At 43.3% G+C, this 26,073-nt stretch overlaps 1 protein-coding gene across 1 annotated transcript in view; it reads left to right on the plus strand.

Annotated features, from left to right (window-relative positions):
- Positions 1-25,599, plus strand: part of LOC119442104 (eukaryotic translation initiation factor 2A) — a 31,759-nt gene extending 6,160 nt beyond the window's left edge. The window contains exons 7-17 of the mRNA XM_049661903.1: positions 418-518; positions 1,148-1,265; positions 3,659-3,775; positions 8,300-8,368; positions 14,821-14,921; positions 15,786-15,961; positions 16,385-16,548; positions 19,088-19,257; positions 20,260-20,382; positions 20,446-20,511; positions 25,297-25,599. Coding sequence (XP_049517860.1) covers positions 418-518; positions 1,148-1,265; positions 3,659-3,775; positions 8,300-8,368; positions 14,821-14,921; positions 15,786-15,961; positions 16,385-16,548; positions 19,088-19,257; positions 20,260-20,382; positions 20,446-20,511; positions 25,297-25,359 — 1,268 coding nt within the window. The 3' untranslated portion in view covers positions 25,360-25,599. The remainder of the gene's footprint in view (positions 1-417; positions 519-1,147; positions 1,266-3,658; positions 3,776-8,299; positions 8,369-14,820; positions 14,922-15,785; positions 15,962-16,384; positions 16,549-19,087; positions 19,258-20,259; positions 20,383-20,445; positions 20,512-25,296) is intronic.
- Positions 25,600-26,073: the final 474 nt, after the last annotated feature.

A 26,073-nucleotide genomic window follows, 5' to 3' on the forward strand; every position in this document is an offset into this window, starting at 1 on the left:
TGGCTGTAAATTAAGGTTTTGTTGGCATTATAGTACAGACTGATTGAATTATAACCATTGCGCAGTTTACACTGAGGTAGATTTGCCATTTTTGTTTTGATCGTTTTGCAAGAATGTTACTCACTCGCTAAAGCCAAGAGAGGGCCTAACCAGGTCTGTGAAATGTTGTTCTCCCACTTAAAACTAGATGTCACATATTTTTGCTGGTGCATGCTTTTAAGGTGCAAACATTTGTAATCTGTAAATAATTCTTATATTCTTCCCAAATATACTTATACTAATAATGACTGAATATTTAGAGCTCTAAAACCTCTGTACTCATTTTTTATTGACTCAATTGAATGTTCATGGAGCAATCTCTGATGGAATGACTGCATGTTTAATAAATCATCAATTTGTTGGCGCACGTCACCATAGAAACCTTCAGCCACAAGATCCATCTTCAGAAGCTTGCAGAATTTAGCCTGGCTCCTGGCGACAAGCCTCACCATATCGCATGCCATGTTCCTGGCACAAAGGTATGACTGCATCCTGTGTCAGTCTATTGTATACATACACAGTCTGTGGTGGTATCAGCATCCCATTTTTCAAACAGTTTATTAAACTCTACATTTATGAAAGAATATGCGGAAAGAGAAAACAGAAAAAAACGCGCCATCCAGCAAGTGTTCATAGAACTACAATATGTTCTAACCTTCATATAAAATGAAGCATAAAATCAACCTAAATATGCTTTGCAGCTTAAAAAGAAACGACTGTTTGTTGCCCTATATATTAAAATTCTAGGTTGAAAGATAAGGAAAATGCATTTCAGAGCCGCATAGTCACTTAAGTGGGAGCTCAGTATTTGTCTGGTCTGAAATTTTACTAGTTACTGAAACCTTACTGTTTGTTTTCACATGGAAGCAAGACTACTTTAGTGCCGACTACGATCTTTTTCGAAACCTTGACAACTTGTGTGTATGCTTGCTTTGTGTACAAGTTCACTGCGTTCTTTGTGCTAGCTTCTTGTTCACTCTTGTTCAGGTGCTACTGCTAGTTGTGTCATTTTAAAAAATTGTAAATCGATGCTTGAATTAGTGGGTTTGGTTATATAGTATAACGCTTGTGCACACACAGTGAACTCAGACCCAGTCTGGACTTACAGGGCCAGCCGTCCTTTGTAAGGGCATTCAGGCATCCAAACTACGACGGTCCAAACGCAGGCATTGCAAACAAGAGTTTTTATAAGTCAGACAAGGTGGACTTCTTTTGGAACAAGAAAGGTTAGGCCACAAATCTATTTCTTATTCTGTCATCAAACTCTTTACTTAATTTTTTTACCTTATGTGTATTTCTCCAGCACTTTCTTCAAATGAACAGCTGCCTTTGTGTTGTACAGTTTAACCTGCTTATAACGAACCTCCATATAACGAATTCCTGGATATAACGAAGTGTTTCTATTCCCCGCTGTTACTCCATAGAAGCACATGTATTTGAGACCTCTACGTAACGAAGTGGCAGCGGGAGACCCCCTCGTAATAACGAATTTTCCCCGCTGACAACCTAGAGATTTTGCCCCAGACAGACAGACAAGAAACTTTATTTTGTCCTAAGGGACTACTTTGTCGTAGTCGCAGGCCCCAAATTTTGTCATTTTTGCGTGAGCAGCAACCGGAAGCACCTTCTCTGCCACGATGAAATGCGAAGCGGCGGCGGCGCGCTTGCCGCGCTCGCCTGCGCGTTAGAATCGAGTACGACCCTAAATTTGCGCTACCATATCGCCATCGGCATTTCAATATGGCCGCCTCCTACGCCCTTCGAGCCTAGCTCCCGTAGCTTCGACCATGGGCTGTAGTACATGTGCTTAGGCATTAGTCTACCAATTTAGTTAAACGGCGAATGTTTACAAGTTTATACGGCCGATAAAACTACTATCCTTACTTCGTATAGCTGTCTGGTAATTTGCTGTCCCAATCAATGCTTTGCCTTTTGGGTGAAACTGGGACTTTTTTGTTCATGGCAACTTTAGTGTATTGGGAGTAAATTTTGAGCGATAGTTGTATTTCTGTATGAAAGCATGAGGTGCGCGGTACTGTAAAGGATTTTTTTTCCTCTCTTTTGGTCATGGAAAACGGGTGCGCATTACAATCGAGGGCACATTAGAATTGAGTAAATACGGTAAGCGTTTCTTTTTTGAATTTTCGTGCCAAACCTGCATATAACGAAATCCTCTTTATAACCAAGTTTTTCGGGAATTTGTCACTTTCTTTATATCCAGGTTTAACTGTATTTATGTCACACCCAGTAGTGGTTGATTTGAACCAAAGTGTGTGCCAAAATAAACAAATTTTATGGTACATGCTGTTTAATACATTGGACTGTCTGGGACTGCTTGGTCATTTGGCTGTGTAGTAGGTTAGTAACTTGTAAGTGAATTTCGTAAACTAAAATGATGTCATGATCTTTAGTTCGTTTTTCCTGCCAGCGATGTGCTCACAGGCCAAGTGAAATCGAGGCACTATGCCTATTTGTAAAGGCTCTCCCACAGAATGGACCCACCCAACTGGAATGTTTTAGTTCCATGGTGGCAACTAACATTAAGGTTCAGACATTTCCGAATATAAAATGTTCTGCGTTCACCTGTCCTATTGTGGTTGGGCAATGTAGGCACATCTTGACTTTGTGAAATTGTGTTAATCACTGTTGAATTCTGTGGCAATGCTGCCGAGTCTGCATGTTGCTTGAACACATGACTTCAGGCTTTTCCACAATGTTCCTTGCACTTTTTAAATTATGGTTGGTGTGCATCAGGATCTATGCCTTCCAATCTGTCTGTTGGCCATCTAGGGAGTTGAGGCACATCCATATCAGGGTCACTGGCCTTGCAATGGTAATAGCTGGGCTGAGGCTAACATTTTGCATGGATTTTGCATAGCCAGCAAGCTGTGTGCTTTCTCACACAGTGGTCGTATTATTGATTATGGCTTTCTGCCTTGGGCATGGAGAGTTGCTTCCTCGTAGTTCTAACTCATTTGCCATGTTCAGTTTGCTGATCTTCCAACCTGACAGTCTTGTGCACACCACTGGTTTTAGCTGGTGCGAGGACTGCTTTTTTCTCCGGTCCTTGTGCAAGCCTGATGAAGCATGAGGGGATACCTTCATCCATCTTGTGATCCATCTCATTACCTGGCAAGATGGCTTGATGAAACAGTCACTGGATTTGGACTTGCTTTCCTCGCTGTTTGAGAATTCACACTTGCACCATGATTGGCCACTGCGTCTGACTTTGTACACAAGATGTATAGAGTGATACAATAGCTTCTATTGGATCCAGTGTGCATACAATAGCTAAGTCTCTGTCTGTGTGGTTCTGCACTCATCACTCAGCAACTGAAGAATCCTCAATAAATATGGTTTTCTTGTTGACAAATTGCCATGTAAATGCGCTATAAAAACACCAAATATAGTGAAGATTCAGTAATAATTTTATTACTTTTTTTTTTTCAGACTAAATTGACCAAACATAAAAGTATTTTTTTTTTCACTTTTGGTTTTGTGCGACGCTATATTTGTTAAATTAAGTGTTGTAGATCTGGCAGTGTACTTGACTTGGCCATGCAAGTTTTTATTTTACATTCTTCTAACTGCAAAATGTGTTACATGTGTTTCTTGCCAGGCACTGGCCTACTGCTGTTGACGAGCACTGATGTGGACAAGACAGGAGCTTCTTACTATGGTGACCAGGGATTACATTTCCTTCGAACTAATGGAGACACGGCCATGGTGAAGCGAGGCAAGTTTTCATGTTTGCGCACAGTACTTTCCTTGCCTATGTGGTTGCCTTCACAATGTCTAATCCTTGTACTCATCATTGAACATTTAACCCTTTGAGGGTCAGTGCCGTAAATATACAGCGCTGTGAACGAACAAGTCCCAAATAGTCGATGCCGTATATGTATGGCGTCATCTGTGTGTTTGAAAAACACAGCAATTTTTCAACTCCTTGTTGCCCAACAAGCGCTGCCACCCTGTGTGGATAAAAAAAATTTTTTTTTTTTGGCTCAGTAGTTTCGTGGTTTTCAATCCGCAGCTTCTTTACGCTGGCGTTTCAGCGACTGCTTACACACCCACATGTGGGAGGGTGCGCGGCGGTTAATTTTTGTTTCATTTCATGGCCTTTTTTCATTCGTTGCGCCCATAAAAACTGATGTCGATCTGTTTTTAATCTCTTAAGTCACTGCTACATGCTTGCTCGTCTGTTGTTCACAGGGGCGCGATTACATCTGTTCACAGGCAGGCGATAGTATATATACAAACGATGCCGCCATATACAAATGATGTTGCCATGCCTGCATTTCTTTTCTTGAGACTCAGCTCGCAAGAACTGAATGTCCTTCGTTGGCAACAGAAGGAAGAATTTGGTTTGGTTTTTCTGGTGGCTGCACAACCATCAAGATTTCTTACGTTCGCTCAGATACACGGTTCAATTAAGCTATGGGCGTGTGCGCTGGTTGCTCTGCTGAAAATAAGTCACCATTCCTCCAATGGCAATTCCTCCAATGGCAATTCCTCCAATGTGAGCTACTACCCAAGTGCCGAATTGGAATATAGTCGAACCTCGCAATACCCAAATCAGTGGGGAACGCGAAAAAAATCGCTTTTACGAGAACTTCGTTGTCGTGAAATGAAACAGCGCAGATGGGTAATGCGTTGCAGAACTAAACTTTACTGTCAAAATTCTGTTAGTCTACTTTGGCAAGCTTTGCTCAAGGATTTAGAAGCGCATTTCCGACAGTACAAATTGTGTCGCATGCGTCGATCAGGGGTGGCAGCACTGCCACAGAGCAGTATTCTTGGTCAATTGCTTTCGGAGTTACGATCACTTTTGTGCGATTTTGCGTAAATCAGCACCGGACGCAGAGCAACAGTGCCCCACACATGCAGCAGCATTTCTCATTTCTCCAGCACATGTTGTCTCCCGTAGGCACCGACACGTTCGGTGCCGAGCGCGAAACTGATCGTATCTCGTATACCCAAAGGCAACCGATCGAGATTACGGCCCCCTCACGCAAATCTATGAATGGTGCTGAATCTGCACGTGATGCCTGTCGGGTGGCAACAAAACCAGCGTTCTTGAAGCAAGTGTTTAGCACAATCACAGACCGATGCGTGGTGTAGGATTCGGAGGTCGGGGTCTCGAAGTCTGGCATCAACTGCGGGTTGCTCTGTAGCCTACACCGCCGGTGGGTCTCTTGACGAGTAGCTGACCTACTTACTGAGGCGTCACACAGAGGCTTAGCAGGCCCACGCTGTCGTCCAAGCAGACTTGACGAGGGTTGCTTCGTTCGTGAAGAGTACGAGGTCGAGAGGTAGAGTAAATGGAACAGGGGGTTTACATAGGAGAGACAAACTTATTTACAGAACAAAGGGATACTCGTACTGGCCGGAGTACGGAGCGCAGTACATTGTAGCATGTCAGCGCTAATACATCTGAGCAGACTACATTGTTCTTGGAGAGCACTATCTACATGTCAGAGCAGATGGGAGAGCACACCAGATGAGCGGAAACGTCCGCTTAAATGCACCTTGTCCTCCCTAGATCCCTAGGCCAGGAAAACCCGTGGTCACACCTTCCTCCAACCGGAGCGTGAAAGTCGCCGAAGGCTCTGCCTTGGGGATGAGGATGCGCATAAACATTCCGTCGCCTTTGTTTCCTGAACACACTTGCAAAAGTAACCTCAGGCACACACGGCTTACTTTCACAGAGAACGGAGGGGACGTTCGTAGACGGGAGGTTTCACGCTTGACCCAATCTGGCGCGTTTTGGTTCCGGGAATGGCCCAGCCATTAGCGGGCTCGTCTGTCGAACGGCCTTGGTGGCTAGCAGCGGCCGCAACAAAACAGCGTCAAATGCACTTTCGCAAGTATTCCTTGGTCCCAGCGTCGTGGTTGGCGACTGGGTGACATCCAGCAACCACGTAATCGTTGAAACGTGTCTGTCCTGGTGTTGCCGCTGGTCTTCCCGTGGAACATATTTTCAGCTTCACGAAACGATTCGTCACAGGAAATCAGAAATGGCTTAAAGTTCGCCACCCCCGCTGGCGAACAGTGGCACTCCGTGCTGCGACCGCCATCTCAAGCACCATAAACAATTTCACCTTGGTGGGATGTGGATTACCTTGTTTTTGTTGCATTTTTCGAACCGAGGCGCACACTACGCACTGCACTAGGTGCGCAAAAACCGTCGTCAAATGTCAGTAGCAACATGCGTGCCGCTTCAAACGGGTGATCAACAATCAAGATGGCGGCCATGTCGTGTTTTCGGCGCACGCGATCGCTTTTGGCGCTTGGTTGTTTTTGTTAACAAAAATGGTGGTGCCCACGCAAGTGTAATGTGGTGGTATATTAAGCAATTTTACTGCAAAGCAATCGCATTTGAGCACATTTTGGAGCCTGCTAGCCTAGCGCGAGTAAGTAATATGCGGGGTTACGTTCCGACAAATTTCCTTGATGCGGGATTGCAGTACAGCGACATTTCGTTGTCGATAGGTACGAAATGCATTGAATCCTATAGGCGTTCGCCAGGGATATGAAAAAAAAATGTGGTTGATCCCTCTTATATAGGAATCGGTATAGAACACGAAAGTGAAACGTGTCTTCACAGAAGTAGTGTAATGTTTATTGCACATTGATATATAATGTCTATTGGTGTTTTGTGGCTAAAGTGCCCTTAGGCGTTGATGCACCCACGCTGACGCCTGGTGGCACGTCTCCTCCATCACGACTACCAACGTCGATGACCATGAGCAACCGTCGTGCATATGGAAGCTGCACTACGCTGCACACGCTAGCACAACGCGAAAGACGAAGCACGTAACTGACACACTAATACAACGCGCAAGACAAAGCACGTAACTGAATCGTCACCGAGTCAAATCAGCGCGTACAGCGCGTCGTAATTGCAGCCTCCGCGATCAACTTCAGAAACATTTTCAGAGCTAATTGCGGAGGCCACGCTCCGCTGTGCTGAGTACGGTGAACGCCACCTAAGTGGCGTTGGTAGTGCTTCTTGATGCCAGCGTCCCTTCGAATGCTGGCATCGAGGCGTCGTAGTGCTGAGACCACCGAAGCGTTCACTGTCGGTGCGCGTTAGTGTCATAATGCAGTACTTCTCTTTTCTGCTCGTAGGCGGCGGCACCGCCCCAAGCAAGAGCGCGGGTACACGGAGGAGTGTTAGATATATAAGGCGCGTCTGTGTAGCTCTCTGCAAATGCGTTTGTGGCGCAATGGGTTAAACGCTCGGCGATCTATCGTCGCGGACCGAAAGGTCGTGGGTTCGATTTCCAAATTTTGCATGTTTGTGGAACTTTTTCTTCTGGTTTCTTTCTTTGTATTATGTTCTATGACGTATTTCCGTGACGGAAATACGTCAGTGAAGTCTTGGTGGACCCCGGCATAAAACACTTTCGTGTTAATATTTCGTTTACACGAGATTTCGTTATCGCGGGTTTCGACTGTTTATCTATTCAATGTATCTACTTTGTTTTATTCTTAATGTAAGTATTTATGGAAGTCCATCTTTATTCATGAATAAACAATGTGTGTTTACCTACTGAAAATATTTTTTTTTGTCACCGTATGGTCACTCTAAAAAAATTTCAGTAAATGTTTTTCGATATGGGTCAGTCTGAATATTTGAAATCTGCAATAGAAAAATTGCAGCTGCATAATACAATTCTTCCATTGTATGACTGAGGTTGCTAAGTCGTGTGAAGAGGTACATTGCAGTGGAACTGTTTAGCGCAGTCATTGATTCAGGGCTGTTGAGTTCGTGTCAGCAATTGCATGTCGGTTATAGGGGCAGAAAACAATAATTGTTTTAATTATTCCTTATTTGATCCTTTGGTTGATGAAATGGCACCACAAAATGCGTAGATTTCAGATACTTGCTTTCCCAAATGCATGCTTACACTTACAAAATAGAGCCTTTTTGTCACCTCTGGGCTCTGAGAACACCTGAGCTGTGTAGTGTATGTCACTTTTGAAGGTAACAAACATGAGTATTTTCGTGTTAAGTTTTAGATTTGAGTTGGTAATTAGATAAATGTGCCTTTCAAACGTTTTCTAGAATGTTAACTTTCTAATCTCACCGTTTTACCTTTATAAGAGTTACTCAGTATGAACAAAAACCGCTGGTAGTGCTCAAGTGCAAGCCTGAAGTAGTTGCTAAATTGCTAAAATAACAGCTAGTAGAGCTCGGATGATCTGATTACTCTGTGAACAGTGTGCTAAAATAATGTCTGATGTTCTGTTCCAGGCAAAGACGGACCTGTATACAGTGTGGAGTGGAGCCCTGAGTGCGACCACTTTTGTGTTGTCTATGGATGTATCCTTTTGCACGCAAGAACTCTAGTACATTCAGGAAATCATGTGTGACTAACTCTGTGTTGGAAAAACCACATATAAGAAACAAAAAATGTTGGGGTTTAGTATGGTAAGAAGAATAACAACTGCAAAAAATCCCTCACTACGTATATACTTTGTAGTCAAGGGTATTTGACAGGCTGACAGATGCATAGACTGTGCAGTGCCCAATATGCTTCCCACTGTGACAGCACATGCAGCACTGTCCATCGAACACTGTCCATCATCCAGCCGCTGAATACTATGTATATCTACCTCACATACTGGGCTAACATATTTTCGACATGGTGATGGTGACCTTGTTCACTTGAGTCCACTGCACTGTCCACAGATGGCAGCGATCCACTTGCGTTGTGACTTGTCAGCATGCAGGCTTGGCCAGTTGTTTCATTCATCAGAGCTCATTTGTCATTATGTTGTTTATGGTGTCACTGTCGAAACAACATTGCAATACAGTGGAACCCCGTTGATACGTTCCTTGCGATTGCATTTTCCCGGCTGCTATGTCGCATTTTTGCAGTCCCGACCTAAATCTCATTGACTCCTATGGATTATGTTTCCATTTGGTACGTTGCCATTCTGTAATTTTCCTGCATCTTACGTTGTGTTTGAATGTGGTGTTCACGTAAATTTAGCGTTGCAGAGGGAAAATGGCTCCCGCACTTTGCAACAAGTGACCCGAGACGTTGCAACAAGCTACTGATTCATAGCAAAGCTTCGGCAATACATTGCAACAAACCACTGAAGTTTGCAATAAGTGACTGAAGTTGCACAAATCAGGCGCTGTACAGAGCTGGTGGCGAAAGCACCAGAAAAAATGTGGTTCGGTTAAAACCTACCGGGAACCATGCACACTTATTAAAATCCGCTGAGCGCAGGGCTACATTTATATTGGGGCCTTCAAAGGTCATATTTCTGTTGCATAATGACCTGTTCTCTTCAGTCAGCTTTTGCACAATACAGCCGTGTTATGCGTGAAGCATACGTAAATTATTGTGATGAAGCCTATCAAGAGTGGAAAGGGGCCACTGTTAAGGAACATTGTACGTGTCCCTTAATCATGCACCTATGCGTGCATCAGCGTCTTCGGTCATAGTACAAGCTCCGAGACGTCTAATAACTGTACTGGCAGCCGTTCAGAGCTGTTTCTGATGTTGCTGTGGCGATTATCGGCATTCCTCAAGTTATATTTTCCCAACTGTTATGCATTTTTCCCGCAGTCCCTTGATGAGGTTCCACAGCACGGAAAAATCTCACAATTTGGTTGTCTTTCTTGCACATTCTTGCATCAGCTTTCTTTTTTTTTTAATATTAAATTTAGATGAAAAAAAACTAGGAAAACTAGGCTATGTCAGAGCCGGCTATCCCAAAATTCCAAATTTGTTACTCAAGCAACAATAAAAAAGGAAAAGAAAGAATAAAATACCGAAAAACTTTATACGCACATGAACACAAATGCACAAAGATTGTCTCATTACGGGCACCAGCTCTAAAAACACAGTCCAGCAACTGTCACCCATTACACAGGAGTGAAATAGTCCACCCAGCTCCCTTGTTTCCTGCTTTGTGCTCGAGCTGCCACTTGATGTCCATCTCAGCAGGTCATGGCTGGGACAGACCTGCTATCATCTCATTCATATGTTCCTGAGCATCTACCACTGCTCTGAAGCCAGAGCAAGCTTTTCTTTTTTTTTTTTTTTTTTGTCTGGCTGCTGCCATTTTCGGTGGTCAGAGGTTTTCACAGAGTGTTGTAGCTCCGCTGTTTCACCACCAGCCTGTTGCACCTGCCGCACTCGAATACGCTTAACAAATGTCTTGTGTATTCCACTCTACCTCAAGCTTCTCCACAGACTTCTGATTTTCTTGTGTGCACCTGTAGGAAATGTAGGGCTTCACACAAATAGGTCACTTAAGCACGCATTGTGTTAGGTGCAACTTTTTTTGTTTGCTGACAACTTCTTTTCGGGCCTGTGTGAAAATTCCAAGGTGCTAAATGTCACATTGGTGCCTATATCAAGCAGTGTGATAAACATCTCTGGCTCTTGATCATCATGCAAATTAAAGGGGCCCTGAAACACTTTTTGAACATAGTAAAAAAATGTTGCCGGTTCGTAGAAGAGGCTGCTGTGAACATCTGAGCGAAATATTATTGCACTGCATGCAGCAAAGAATTTACAAGCTTGTGTCAAGAACAGTGAAACATTGCTTGCTCTTGCCTCTGCAATGTCGTCATGCAGCGTCATCGCAAGCAGTAATGACCATCAACACCTATTGGCTGATTTCGTGATCGCGAGAACATTCTCATTTATACTATTATTGCTAAGTTTGAGTCAAACAAACGAACAATATGTATGTCTGCAATCTCAAAAAGACAGAAAAATCATTTCATCTTTGCAATGCTGGTCTACACACATTTGCACGTAGCTGTGTCTGCTGCACGTGGCCTCCGAGATAAGAGTGACATGCTGCATAGTGCAGCCTACCGCGGCCGCCACGAGGTGTGGCGACGAGCCCTCTCATCGCCGAAACACTCAACTTCCGGGCAAGGCTTTGCCTCCTTGGCTTCTTCCTTGTGTAGCTTCCAGCGCGACATGAAAGGAAAAAGAAAGCTGCTCATTGGTGCCATAACCACGTCTAACTTCGTTTATGCCTGAAGAAATTGAGAAATGTTTGCGGCACCAGATTTGTGAAGCAACATCTTTTAACAGTGATGTCATTGTGTGATTTGTTAGAAAAGTGTTTCAGGGCTCCTTTAACTCAAGAAAATCCTCAAGTCACTTTATGTTCATTGTCAAGTTACTGCACCTTGGCAGAACTTGCACAAGCAGCCAATGAGTGGCTAGGTGATGTTCATCCAGTATTAATCAGTTGTGCCTTCCTGATTTGTTTTATGTGATTTGGCAGTCCAATGGGCTTTTTCATACATTTGAATATCAATGATGTGATTACTTTTCATTGAATATTTGGTTGATATGAACTTTGAAGAAGTTCCAGCCACAGTGATGCTAGATAATGCATGTTGTTTCTAGATGATGTGAACACCCTTCTTAGCTGTAGTGTATGATAAGAATTTCAGAGCTGCTAAGATCGAGATCTCTCACAGTCAGTAGATTACTGCTGTGTTGTGCAGGTAATAAATGAGCGTATGGAAATTAGTTTTCCATGATGCTGACGGGTCACCTGTGAACTTAAGTGCTCATGATTGTTGCAACGAGTGCTGGCATTGGAGTAGAAGAAACAAGCATAAAGTTTTATGCACTCCAGAACAGTGTCCTCAACAATATTGGTGGAAGAAAGTTACAGAAAACCATTAAGAAATTCTTCAACAAAAGTAGTTGCCACAAGTGTATAAAAATGTCTTCCCTTCACTTTGGAGATATTATTTATTATGGATATTGCGAATTTTATACAATACAGATGTTTTCCAAGATCCCGAGCAAGTCATATAGTAATCAATATTCTGCTGTATTCTGATTGCCGTTGTTGGATTCTTAGAGAAGAGCTGTAGAGAAGTTTAATTGGGCGGCTGGTTACTGTGCCAGCAAAATCACAAGACATGCCTCTTAATTTAACAGGAATGGCGCTATACTGATCATGATCTTTGCAAAGATAGCGAGGCTATATACAGTTAAACCTGGATAAAACGAAATTGACAAATTCCTGAAACACTTCGTTATAAAGACGATTTCGTTATATTCACATTCAGCATGAAAATTCGAAAAAGAAACGCTTATCGTATTTATTCGATTCTAACGCGCCCTCAATTGTAACGCCCACCCGTTTTCCGTTTTCGTCGAAGTGCTCATCCTTGGAATGTCGCACCAGGTACTGGATGCGTGGACGCGTGTTGTTTCGCACAAGTGCGAGGTATCGGAAACGAAGAGTGAATGTCACGATGGCGTTGTAGCGTCGTATAGTGTTACAGTAGAACCCCGCTGTTACGTTCCCGGGGGCTCCGTTTTCCCGGCTGTTACGTCGTTTTCGACTGGTCCCGGCACAGCTCCCATAGAACCCAATGCATTGGTAACCCCGCTGTTGCGTCGCAACTGTGGGACCGTTCCTGCATCATACGCTGCGAACTGCCACCCCGCGCCAGCCCGAGCGGCCATTTTGACTTTTCATGTCGCTTGGCTTGGTGGCTTGACGATGGCATTGGCTGCCCAAAGTGCTGGGGGCGACAACTATGACGTATTTTTGGTTTCCGCCAGCAAAAGTATGGCCCTTGAGATCCGTATCTGCTATATAAAGACAGTGTCTATGACGCGTTGTGGCCCTAAAATTGGTTTCGGCTCATAGATATTCCGTATAAAGTCCAAGGGCGATAACGCAGTCGCCGCACGCCGTATGCTGTATGTGCGAGTGAAAACGTGCGAGGAGAGCCGACGACCGCGTCCAAATCTCGCGTGCGCAAGAAAAGCAGGGAGGAAGCGCGCCTTCTTCCGTTGCGCTTGAGGCACCGGCAAGGGAGCGAGGGGGGAGGGATAGCGGGGCAGCGTTGCACTCTGTACTCTGGCATCAACTGCGTACAGCGCGGCGGCGCGCGGCCGTGCAGGCCGTATCTTGAAAGCGATCTGCGTTGGGGCAGAGTCTAGCAGTGTAGGTGCGTCGGCGGCTCGTAGCTTTGTGCGTGCTGTGTGTTCTCGGCGCTCAGTTTGCGTTGAAGCGATAGACAACAGCACAAAGGTCACTTCGCACGCTTCTCCAGTGACGCTTCCACACCCCGCCAGCGTTTGACAGCACGTGTCCGCGCTCATCGAGTGTGATTTCACAGCATGTACCAGCGCATCGGCAACATCAACTGCAAAATGAGAGTGCCGGTTTGGCGGGCTAGGCCAGCTGCAGCAAGCGGCAGGGTCTGGTATGAATGAAGGGAGGGGGAAAGGTCACGCCCGGGGCGGCAAGATTCCCGGGTCGAGGGATGCAGGCCCGCCTCACACACGCTCGCATGCACGCACACGTGCGCTCGCTTCACATTCCGTTGCGGCGGAGAAGGTGCTTCCGGTTGCTGCTCGTGCAAAAATGACAAAATTTGGGGCGAAATCTCTAGGTTGTCGGAGGGAAAAATTCGTTATATCGAGGGGGTCTCCCGCTACCACTTCGTTACGTAGAGGTCTCAAATACATGTACTTCTATAGAGTAACCGCGGGGAATAGAAAAACTTCGTTATATCCAGGAATTCATTATATGGAGGTTCACTATAAGCAGGTTTAACTGTAGAAAGACAATAGCAGGTATCGGCGGTTAACACTACCGTAGCTTTAGAAGGTAGCAACACTGAATGTCATAGCACTGATAAGTGCAGTAAAAGACAGCATGACAGTGAAAACAAAGAAAAAAGAGGGAAGTCCAGCGGAGCTGGCGCTCTGGTGAGATTTGCTATGTTGGGGTTTAGCTATATTGGGGATTTGCTACGTTGAATTTGGCTACAAAATGGTAAACCGACCCCTTCGCTACGTACTCGGGAAAGATGCTTCGGTTGCGGCTACGAGTAGCAGAATGGGGTATTTTTAACACTTGGACGATGGCTATAAAATGCCTGCCTCTGAAAGAACTGGCTCGGCGTCCACGGGTGACGGCGTTCGTAGCATGTTGTAGGGGATGGGACGCGTCGGCGTTCACAGGCGACGGCACTCCTAGATTGTTCGTCACGCTTTTCTACGATGTTCCCGGATAAGAGTCCTTGACCAAAGCTCCGTATATACAATCAACACTAACGCGAACTCCTCTCACACCCCACTCCTCCGTTGACCTACTTTTTTCGTACACCGCCATTGGTTGGCGCTACTCACGCTCTCCCCCTCCAACGCAAGTATTGGACGGCGCGACTAACGTCAACCCCCCTCCCCGTTCTCCTTTTCATCTGCACCCTCTCACAGCATTTTCACAGGGTTGAGCTCTTCTTTTCCTCTCCTCTCCCGATAGGTCGCATGGCATTTCTACACGCGGACACGATCTCCTGGAATCTAGTCCTTAACAGCTTCGCTGTAAAAAATACAATAACCTCACAATTTTTCTAGCAATGTCTGTGCGGATTGTGAGAAAATAACTGGTAAACTTAGGGCAGATGGAGCTCACTTGAGGCCAAATTTATTCATTTTACAGGCAGAACTTCACATTGTAAACATCTTGGTTACTGTAAGTTCCATGTGTCCCATATACCTTCGTGTTGTTACCACCTTTCATTGGCAAGAGCTGTTAAAGTTTCATCAATGATAGTGAACAAATATGACAAACCAGCAGTATATTGTGATGTTGTCTTGCAGATAAGGATTTGTGAGGTCAAGTTCAGAGTGCTTATGTGTATAACAATAAATAATGTAAGTTTTATACTATAGACAATGCTGCTCACATACATGCCTCTTCTACACTTTGGTATGTGGGTGGGCTCTGCCTTCCTTAACATAAAATACACAGTCATGCCTGCAAAAGCCACTCTGTTCAACCTCAACTGTGATCCTGTGTTTGACATGGGTACTGGCCCAAGGAACAGCATCTACTACAATGTTCAAGGAACCCATATCCTTTTGCTAATTTTTATGCTGCACTTGCTTAGAAAAGAAAAGGAAGTCATGATGATTACATGGAAAGCTGGCACCTATAAAGGTGCCAGTTTTCAGGGAGTCAAAAAGTAAGATCAATTCAACAGTTGCTGGTGGTATGTGACAAACCTTTTCTTTCTTTTCTTTCTTTTCTTTTTTTAAATTTAACAGTCTGATGAGTTTTTATCTCCGCATCACATGCAGACACATGCAAAAGTAACAGACTCCCTAGCATTTTCAAGCCGCGATTGGCGATAACTTGATGAAACAGTTACCATTAATTCTTGTTTATGAAATGTATAGTCATGCACCTCTTCCAGTAGAAACAAGGACATCTTTGCTATCGAGGTCAAAATCGGAGGTTTGGTCTGTTATTTTTGCACACGAGGGTGCATAACGTTGGAGGCCAAAGAGAAGCGAGAAAGCCACTAAAAATTGGCTTGATGGGGACTGTGCCCCTTGCAGAAAGCAACAGTTGAGAGATGGGCAATCCTTGCACGCAGAAAAAACAAGGGATTGCAATGTGTTTTTCATTGTTACTGCAACTTCTGCATTTTATGTTTGTTGCATAGCAGTAGCGGACAGCGAAAAAAATTCTTGACCGACTATAAGGCACAACACTGCACTGCAACAGGAGACTAAGGATAGAACATGTCTCAGAACGAGCTGGCCAACTGCAATACACCATTGGCAGCATGTAGTTGATCCAGCTACCCTAGTCCTTCTTTCAAGTGGCTCTTTGGCTGTGTGTAATATATTTAAACATCTCTTGTGCCCCACCAATTGTCCTCTTGTCTAAGTTCCATTTTATTGCATTGTTCTTCCGTAACTCATTGTGCACTCCTCATCCTGGCCGGCTTTGGGAACTTGAGGGGCAATGTTGAAGTGTGGGACGTTAAGGGTCGCAAGCAGGTGTCCAGAAGCCAAGCTTCTGACTCCACCCAACTATGCTGGTGTGCAGATGGTGAGCACTACTTGACAGCCACAACTGCTCCTCGTTTGAGGGTGGGAAACGGGTACGTAGTGTACAAGGCCTTTTTGATGTTTTTTTCTTTTTCTTTTGGTCTTGCAGCTACAACCAGAACAAATTTAATCATCTTTTTTGGGGTGTCCAAATAGTGAAATTTTGTGATCGAATTGAGTACCAAATATCTGAGAAAAATGACTTTTGAGTATTGAAACAAACGCAGAAGATTTTGTCATTCCTGACCAAAGTGAAATATAAAGGTCGTGTGAACTTTGTCCAGTAAAGAAGAAGAAGAAAGCTTACTGATGTCATTATATTTCATACATGTACTGCCATTCGGAACTGGAGTGCGGTCAACTAGGAATGTGGATATTCTACTGAGTAGAATATTGAAGGCTAGATTCATAGGGATCTTTATGAACAGTGTGTATTGAGGTATACAAATAGCACTGTATCAGCCATTTCTTTACAGATACAAAGTGTGGCATTACTCAGGCAGCTTGCAACATGAGAACATCTGCAGTGAAGGCGAAGAGCTTTGGGATGTGTTATGGCAGCCGTGTCCTGCTGACTCATTCCCAGCCAAGCCAATTTCTTACAAGCAAGTTGGCGGCATACAGTCGTCACAGCCACAAGGTATGCATGCCACTGCATTGTGAGTTTTTTATGAACAGCCCTTTGTTGGCCCTGTAAGGTGTTTTACTATTGAAAGCACTGTCCAGAGAATGTTCGTTATAAAGAATTTTTTTAATGCATTTTAAGTTTTTGCTGCCGTCATAGATGCCTTCAATTGAGCTTGAGTAATGTGCAGCCCTGTGTAGCCACCTCACATTGACATTTTTTGAACATGCTTGAGATCTCTGAGTCACCATGCTTTTGCTGTTCCTACCATCTCTGTATAAAGTGAAAACTGAAGACATTGCTTTGGAAAAAAGAAAATAAAAGTAGTCACAGTAGAAAAAGCATGCAAGTGTCTCAGCCTGGCTGCATGGCAACAAATTATATTTGCGCAAAATTTTTGGCATAGCTATCGCAATGTTGTGCTTTTAAACAGTCAAATTGTAAACCGAGCAATTGACAGAAATTATACAGTTCTTTTTAACCCTTTCAGTGTTTTGGAGGTGACGCACCTCCAGCATAGTGTTTTTTTCTCAGATATTATAAAATGAACACAGTGGTTTATTTTTGGTTATGCAGAAGGAAAAAAAATGACATGGATAATGGCAAATTCTCTCTTGGTATGGTTGTCACATTCCTATTTGATGTCAGTGACATGGCAGGACAGAAATGCAAGAACATACCGGTACATCAGTGACACTGAAAGGGTTAATGAGCAGGCTGGGTCAGACTACTTGTAAACTAACAGACTACCTTTAATATGGGCGGTGTTATGCAGAACTTTCTAATAAGGTGTACAGTTTGTGGACATTGATTTAGCTCCGTGCAGTTGTAGCACCCTTCTGTTAAATTAGAGTGTTGGGTGACTAGGAAGGAAATTAATGTGGTGGCCTCAGGCTGCTCCACAGATGACGAACGCAGCCAAGCACCCCCTCCCATCTTCCTATATCCCTTCAGAAGGGATCCCGACCATTGCGGCTGCATTTTGATGGGGGCAACAAGCAAAAGCACCCCATGTACTGTGCATTGGGTGCACATTGAAAAACCCTAGGTGCTCAAAATTAATCCGGAGTCCCCCACTAGTGCTTCATAATCAGATTGTGGTTTCTGGACGTAAAGTTCAGCTTTTTTATTTATTTAAGAAGGGACGTGGGGATCAAATTGCGAAAATTGCAAATGAACAAAGAAAAACATTATTTTGGGGAATTATATTTTCGGCATCTGCAATGCTTAATCTACACTGTGTCAAAACTATTTATCTGAAAACGCACCCTAAATGCCCCCAAGAAATAAGCCCAGACGGCTTGAAAGGAGCTTGAAATTGCACAACAACACTGAATTCGCAGAGCCATCTCTCGCCTTTCCCGCCACCGAGCACCGTTATCTTGGTATTGTTTAAAAGCTCCAAGTTTCCTCTTTCTTCTCCCTTCATCCTCGCCTAGGAAAAGTGCATATATATATATATATAATATATAGAAAAAATGCAAATATAGGAAACGTGGGAAAGTGCAAATATATAGGAAAAGTGCAAATATCAAAATGTCAGGGGCCAATGTGATGAAGTTTGCATAGTGGGTGGGAGAGAAAATGGGGGTGAGGGAGTTTGTGCGATATGTTAGCTCATAGTTAGTTCATGTTTTTCCTCACTCTGGCACATCATTAAATGTAAGAGCAGCAACTGGCATGTTCAATTGATTGAGTGAAGCATGTTTACATTGCAATTGCCAAAAAAGATTAATTAATGTGAAGTACAGTTGGACATGGTAGGTGTCATGGGTGTCACATGTTCTGCACCAAGTCTGATAGAATACATTTTCAATGAGGAAAGTAGAGGAATAGTGGCAGGAAAGCAAAGAAAGAGCTATGTCAGCCAGAGCTGTTATTGCAGAGTTCCTTTAAAAGAGCCATCACATGATATTTCAAAGGTGAGCTTTACGCCCGTGTGTTCTGAACAGAAGTTCCGTGTGTGTTCTATGATTTTGGTGAAGCAGTGCACTTGGAAAGAAAGACATTCGCCCAACCATGAATGATCAGGGCATACACGGGCGCTGAGTACGTCCATCATTTATGTTTGCGTGAACGTCTTCTTCCAAGTGCGCAACTTCAACAAAATCATGGGTCACCAACTAATCCTTCAGTACCTGTGTGTCATGATGTTATCTGCAGAATATTGCAACTACATTCTGCTATCACCATTCAGCCTCAATATTGTGCAGCTGATCATGTATGGAAAGCCATGCTTTGTTGTGGTCACGCCTTGTAATCCCTAAAATCGTGTTTCTTGGTGTGCATATCTGTGCACCTTTCACATGCTTCAGTAGGCGGAGTGAAGGCTTTGCACTACGTTGCCAGCACAAGCATGCATTCAGGTTCACAGGCACCCTGTGTGTGGAAAGGCAACACCATCAGAGCTACTACGTTAAGTCACGTTGGAAAAAGTTATTGCTGCAAACAATGTTGGAGTTTATTATCAACAGTTCCTCTGTGCCACAAGTTTAGTCTCATAGTTACTTCGTGTTGAGGACTCCTTTAACCCTTGTTGGCTCTTGTTTTACAGCGTCAAAGCAGGTGTACCGGCCACCAGGAGCCAGGGGTCAGCCTTCCTCCTTCAAAGTGAAAGAAGATGAAAGCTCATCCACTGATAAGGCTGCAGAGCCCAAATCCAAGACAGCCATCAAGAACCAGAAGAGGAAAGAAGCCAAGAAGGCAAAAAAGGAGAATGCTCAGGCAAGGGAGTTCAATTCTGAATTTATTATTATAACTTTAGAAGCATCAGCTCACGTTCATCACACATTCTGTCATGGCTTAGGTGCAAATTAGTTTCTTTACCTCATTATCATTGAAGCTTTTTTTCTTTCTCTTCTGGAGCCATTTCCAGCCTGCTATGTGTCTATGTTTGCACCAAGGAACTCACAAGGAAGTAATTTTATGCTGAGTGGCGTGAGAACTTGTATGCTCCTTCAGGCATTTCTCCAGTCCTTCACATATTGCTGGACAGGTCGAGCCGCAGACTACACGTTTGTGCTGTGCCACTTTGTGGTGCTCCTACAATCTCTTGAGTGTTCCTTTTGCCTAGCCTTAGCCTGGAAACAGCCCCAAATTTGTCTCAACCGCTTGTTATAGCAAAGAGCTCTGGAAGTTTTCACTTTGAAATTGAATTTTGAAATTTGAAAATCAACTACAACATTATTAAAAGGAATGGTAGCAGAGACTAAGAAAATGTGCTTGAATGAAAAGAATTAGATAATTTGTTGGTAACTAAGACCTGAGGTGTTCAACACAGGTGACCACAATTCCGGAATTTGTTCCTCAATTCCTAATGGAACTCCACTATAAACGTTTGTTTTCTTAAGCTGAAAGCAACGCTGTAACTTGTGCATACTGAACTGCTCTTGATTTGATGACTTTTTTCCCAAGCACCTTTTACATACTTTGTACATTCAAGTGCATGGGAGCTGTGGCTGGTGATAAACTAAGAAGAAATATTTGTTACAAAGTTGGTCGGGTCTATGGAGTTACTACTATCTGGAACAAGGAGCAATGTGGTTCAAAAGCATGGCAGCTTGAAAGCAAGGAAGACTACTGTGGTGAAGGGGAAAAAATGTTTGACCAGTATTGTCTAAGCATTACAAATGCAGCCTGAAAGAGTAATTACTGTAGCGCTACTTTTATGTACAACATAAAACAAGATATTTAGTATAATTAAGTTCTCGCTGTTTTTATTTTCAGCCAGGTGAGGCCACGGAGAAAGCCTCTGCAATACAGACAGTTGTTGAAATCATGGGACAGAATAATATTCCGCAAGAGACAGAGGAAGTGTCCAGAGAAAAGAAGATTCGAAACTTGAAAAAGGCAAGTTGCACTGCTCTTCTATTTTCTTTTAGATTTCAACCATTACTCTTTTTTTCACTGCAGAAACTGGGCCAGATTGTTATGCTGAAAGAAGAAGTGCAAGCAGGAAAGAAGCTAGAAGCGAACCAGGTAATGCGAAGGAAGCTTGTACGCTCTACTTTCTGTTTTCAACAATGTGCAGGAAATATTTCTTAAAGGGCCTGTGCATGAAATGTTTCTATTCCTAAAAGAACTATAGTTATGAAATCATACATATTATACGGCAAAGGTGTTCCTGCATTGTTGGCTGCTCCTACATTCGAAATCAAACTACAGAATCAAGTAGGGCACCCAAAATCAGGATGTCAGAACGAAATGTTTTTCGTTCTGGTTTTAGTTTTGTTCCACTGAAAGAAGTGCCTTTCCGGTTCTGCTCAGGAATAAAAAAAAAAGGTTATCCGTAACGGTTCATAATGGTTTTAGTTCACATGCTAAAATTTTCAAAGCAAAGTAACAATAAAAACATAGTATTCATTTTTCTCAGTAAGTGAAGTCTGAATTCTGAGATCATGCCCAGTGCCGTGAGTCAAGGCACTGAGCATGATCTCGGAAGCAGCACGTCATCGAGTGTACTCGCCATAATTCGAGACTGCTGTTCCGATAAAACGAACACAAACGAAGGATAAAGGTTCGGTAACAAGGCATTGTGCCCCTAGAAAACTAAATGATAAGCTCTTAGCGTGCAAGCCGTGGGTTTTGCTACAATGCCGATCTGCTAGTCACTAAGTGCACCGAGCGGCAGGCTTAGATTAGTGGAGCGCTCGACTGGCTATCGCTGGCACTGTGCCTGCCTGAGATAAGTGCTTATGCGGACCCCTGAGATATGCGCTAATTCTGACGTTGCCTGACGTCGGTTGTTTCAGATTGCTGACTTCCCCTTGAACCAAAAGCCGATCAAAAATACATATTTCGGTTTCACTCCGAAACAAAATAATAAATAATGTTTCGGTTACGTTTTTGTTCCGACACACTGCCCAAAATACAATCTGGGTACCTAGCAGCAGTTCTTTCATGTTCATTACAGTATAAAAAAGAGCAGTGAAAATGACAAAGCAATATGACAAAGTTTTGCGACACTCTTTTGGCAACTGCATTAAATTTGTCTTTGCTATCAAAATCCCAAATGTGGCTATCGTTATGTTCATACTCAAGACCAGTCAGTGTTTCACCAGACAAACAAAAGTGATTGTTCTTATTATTTTAAAATCTCAAAATGCAATAAAGATTTGTTTAGTACAGTTACGCACATTTTAATGCGATAGTGGTAAGGGCCCCGTGTCGCAGAAAATACGGTGTCGGCATCGGGGTCTAGCAGCGGCGTTTTTTGTCAGAAAAAATCGTCCTGAACCACAACCACGCAGGCCCTCCGCGTGGCACATAGGTGTTGCTGAACTAATTGAATTTCTCAAAGTAAAATGCGTCAGAAAATTCCTAAAGCACGACTTGCACACAACCTACAGACATGATAGCATTGGATTGTAATTTGTAGAGGCTGGATTTTAGGCATTAAAAACGTGCGTTTTAGGCGCCAAGCATAAGCAGGCAAAGCGATGTTTTAGGCCTCCAACGTCGTAAATATAGGCACAATAAATTTTTATATAAATGCAAATAATTTCAAATGAAGACGAGCGCGACTTGTATCTACGACAGGAGAGAGAGAGAGAGAGAAGAACTTTATTTATTTCCGGCAGATTGCTGGGCTGGGTTCCCACCTAGGAGCCAGCGGAGAGACCGTGTCTCCCGGCAGCTTCCTCGGCCTGCTGGACAGGAAAGCAAAAAATTTTATTGTTTAAGATGGCACAAAGGCACCAACAGTTGAACATAGCCGTGCAATTGTCCCATAAAACTGCAGGTCTAATGATGATCATTTGGCGTAATTCAACAAGCACACTGCCCATATTCATGTTCAATGGCCACTGTACTCGAGCGTTGCATAAAGTGAAACAAGCATGAAAAAGAATACTTGAAAGCTGGGAATACTGATAAAAAAAGCGCTACTTTATGTCTGCCTGATGCAAATAAAGATACAACAAAAACAGACAAATCTAAATGCAAGAGAGACTACAATTTATTAAGAAATTAACATGTTCTTAAATGAGGACTGTTAGGTACAACTCTGGCAATTTTCTCATATACAATGACATTATCGGAATTGTACAGGCAAAACCCCCCAACACTGCCAAATACACTTCCGCCCATTTGAAGTGCACGTGTTTGAAGAAATCTGTTTGGAGAGCACACGGAACGTAGCCTAAGAATCACTGTGAAGATTGTGGAAACAATTGCAAACTACCACCATCTCCAGATTTTTGGATTCAAAATTGTTCCTCCTGTCACTGAAAATGATCTTGTACGCTGAGAAGGAACGCTTGACGGCAGTGATCACCTTAAAAAGTAAATTACAAACAAAACGAAAGCCGCGTGCACATTACATTTTTTTTCTTTCTTCTTTTGCTCTTTACTCTCCTTTCCCCTGATGGCTCTCCGCGGTTTCGCATTCGCCAACCGCGGCACGTCCCATTTCACTGCTGCTAGGGGTTGTTTTCCGAAAGTTGGTTGAACTAGATGACTAGGATGAACCCCATAGAGTTCCGAACAGTCAATGTGGCCCGGTAACATGAATAATGGTCTCTAACTGCACTCGAAAGCGAAACTTGAGGCTAAATAGTGTTCATATAGGCGCCGATATTTAAAATAGGCATTTATAGGCATTTAGGCACAAACGCCAAAATAGGCATTTATAGGCACTATAAGAACACTATAAAAGCCCTTCTTAACCTCTAATTCATGCTCATATATCAAAATGGGGCGATAGGAGCGCAAGGAACAAAAAAGGCATTTGCCTAAAATCCGGTCTCTAGTAATTTGAATATATGAGAAAACGTAATACCGTTACGCGGGAACTCAAACCCCTTTTTACTTGCTTACGGGGGTATGAACCATTGATGAGTCACTGCTTGTTGCCTCTGCCTTACAGGGTTATGAGCCATTGCTCAGCCCTGCAGTGCCGCTATTGCGTTCCACTCTTAAAGGCGAAGCTTAAGCGTCCTCTAAGTTTTTTTTCTTTCCATTCTAACTGAACAGTTGTTAGACGTGTAACTTAATCATATTTCAACCAGGAATTGCGGTGAAAAAAAAAAATGTGTTTCTTTTGCGTTTTGGCTTTTCAACCTCTCTTCTTTTATTGAGGATTGGTTTTAGCCGGCTATACCTCTGGTAGAGCGGGTTCCCCTTACTTTCATTTAGGTTTATTTCATTCACAGGGCATCAAAAAAGATGCTCTTCTGTCTGCTCCTCCTGTTTGAAGTTATCTGCCCGGCATCTGAGAACACGAGTTCTGCTGGTGCTGACATTGCTGGAATGCACAAGTACTTCATAGCTCCTTCAAAGAGTGACTTGGCAGAGCTTTGGGCTTGGCCTCTGTGCTATTGATAGTTTTTTTTTTTTTTTTCTACCATCAATAGTACTATAGAAAGTTCTGCATCACTGGCGCCTAACCTAGCTTTGAAGTTTGTTGTCTTGTGCCAGTGAATGTGGAGCACCCTTTCACCTCAATAGACCCTTTTCAAAGCTGTTAACTTGGTTTTCATATATAGTTTGCTTAGCAAAATATGGGGATGCGGCAGCAGCTCGCATCCCCATAAGTGAAGGCAAATTTGCACTTTTTTGTTGAAAACCAGCCAATTAACTGTGACAAGTGTTACAAATGAACGACGTGCACTCCAACATGTGATCCTTCTGTAAAATTTCAGCAAGAACAGTGCAGCAATTATCGCAAAACCTTTTTTCAAGCATGCATAACGAAATATGCAGCACCCTGTATATTAACAGGGAACAGTGTTTAGAGAAAGGACAAGCAAGAAGCATGCACACAAGCCCAGAGTCTTCAGTGTGTGTGTGTGTGTGTATGTTCTCTATGGAATTTCTCTTTCCCAGGAGTCACCGCATCCTAGTCTTGAGAGCTCTCCTTGTGTTTCTAGAGACAACCAGGCTGTCACACTCACTCTAGAGGCCTGGCTTACTACTATCGCTCTAGGGATGGTGCTGCCAACGGCCATTCCTTCTTTGTCTCCCCTTCTCCCCCTTATTGGTGCTGAGCTGTGCTCCCTACAGGGAAGCAGAAATTGCACCTCTGTCCTCTATGCAACCTCTCTCTCTGTATGCTCCTCGCTTGTGCGGTCCCTGTAACTGTGAGCCCATAGAAAATTTCGCTCATTCATACCTGCCAAGTATTCAGAATTTTCCGTCTAGTTTACGAATTGCGAAGTTGGTTTACGATTTTATCAATGTTGTGTCAAGCTTTGCGAAAAAGTATCGCTTGGTGGTCTACGACCATGCCTTTGGAAGTCTTCTAATGGTGAAAGGACACTAGAGGGGCACTTGCTTCGAGTAATTTTAGTCAGAAAAGCACCTATATAGCAGTCAAACTCTGCGACAGTAAAATTTGTCTCTGCAGATCAAATCTTGCTGCTGTTTGTTTGCCACGCCTAAAGGTTAAATTAAAAAGTGTGTATGTATCCCACAAAAAGTGCGTGTTTGGGGAAAAAGAAAGTCTGTGCTATCCCCTCCCCTCCTCTGTGTTGTGTCAGGGGAATGTTTACGAAAGTTCACTGGTTGGTAGGTATGGCGATTGCATGTCTGACTTGCACAGATTAGGCTGTGTAGACTATGATTACGAGACATCTTTATATGAACCAGGCTGCGTTACTGCTGCAAGAAATGGTATGGCAGGAAATTGAATTCTGTGTTCACATAAAATATGTAAATGAATCTGTATTGTGATGAATTAAATTTCTTACAAACTATATTGCGCTCTATTCTGCCTGAAAATGACTTTTTAATCATATGTTTTTACAATTTTTTTTCTTTCTGCAGCTTGAGAAGATAAAGAGGGAGCAAGAACTTCTCGATGAATTGGAAGCCTTAGAACTGCATTGATTATAATATAATTGTTAAGAAATGGATCTGAGTGTGAAAAAAAAAACACACACACACACACACACACGCACGCAAGGAGAAAGACAGTTAGGACAAGCACTTATCTAGTATCTTCTAATGCATGTGTATGTTTTTTTTTTTTTTCTCACTCAGATCCCCTTATCAACAATGTTTAACCGACTCTCCCAGCAACTTCTACCGAAGTATAAAATAAAACTTGCAATTTTTGTGTGGCTTTCACATTGCTGGACATTTCTGCTGAATTCTGTCTATTGCACCCTTACATGTTACCTGCTTGTGCCAATTATGTGGACTGCAGAAGCATGAAATGTAAAGATATGCTCCTTAGCTTCTTTGCTAATCTTCAACATACTATAGGGCAGAAACATGGAGGTCAACATAAAAACTTGAGAAGCAGCTCAGGAACGGACTAAGTGCAACGGAACAAAGAATCAGGCGTGATGTCAAGAGATGGGAACACAGCGGTTGGATAAGGAAGTAAGCAGGGAGAGCCAGTAGTTTTGAACTTGAAGTGAAAAGGAAGGAAATGGAATTGGCGAGGCAGTGTATGTGTAGAGGAGATAACCAATGGGCCATGGGAAGGAAATTATAAGTCAAGGTTGCCAGAACGGCAGAGAATTAGGTTGTCTGATGAAATTTTTTCAAATTTGTAAACATAGGACAGAGTCAGCTGATGCAAGACAGGGGGAATCA

Source organism: Dermacentor silvarum, chromosome 2, assembly GCF_013339745.2.
Source record: "Dermacentor silvarum isolate Dsil-2018 chromosome 2, BIME_Dsil_1.4, whole genome shotgun sequence".
In the NCBI taxonomy this organism is placed as follows: domain Eukaryota; kingdom Metazoa; phylum Arthropoda; class Arachnida; order Ixodida; family Ixodidae; genus Dermacentor; species Dermacentor silvarum.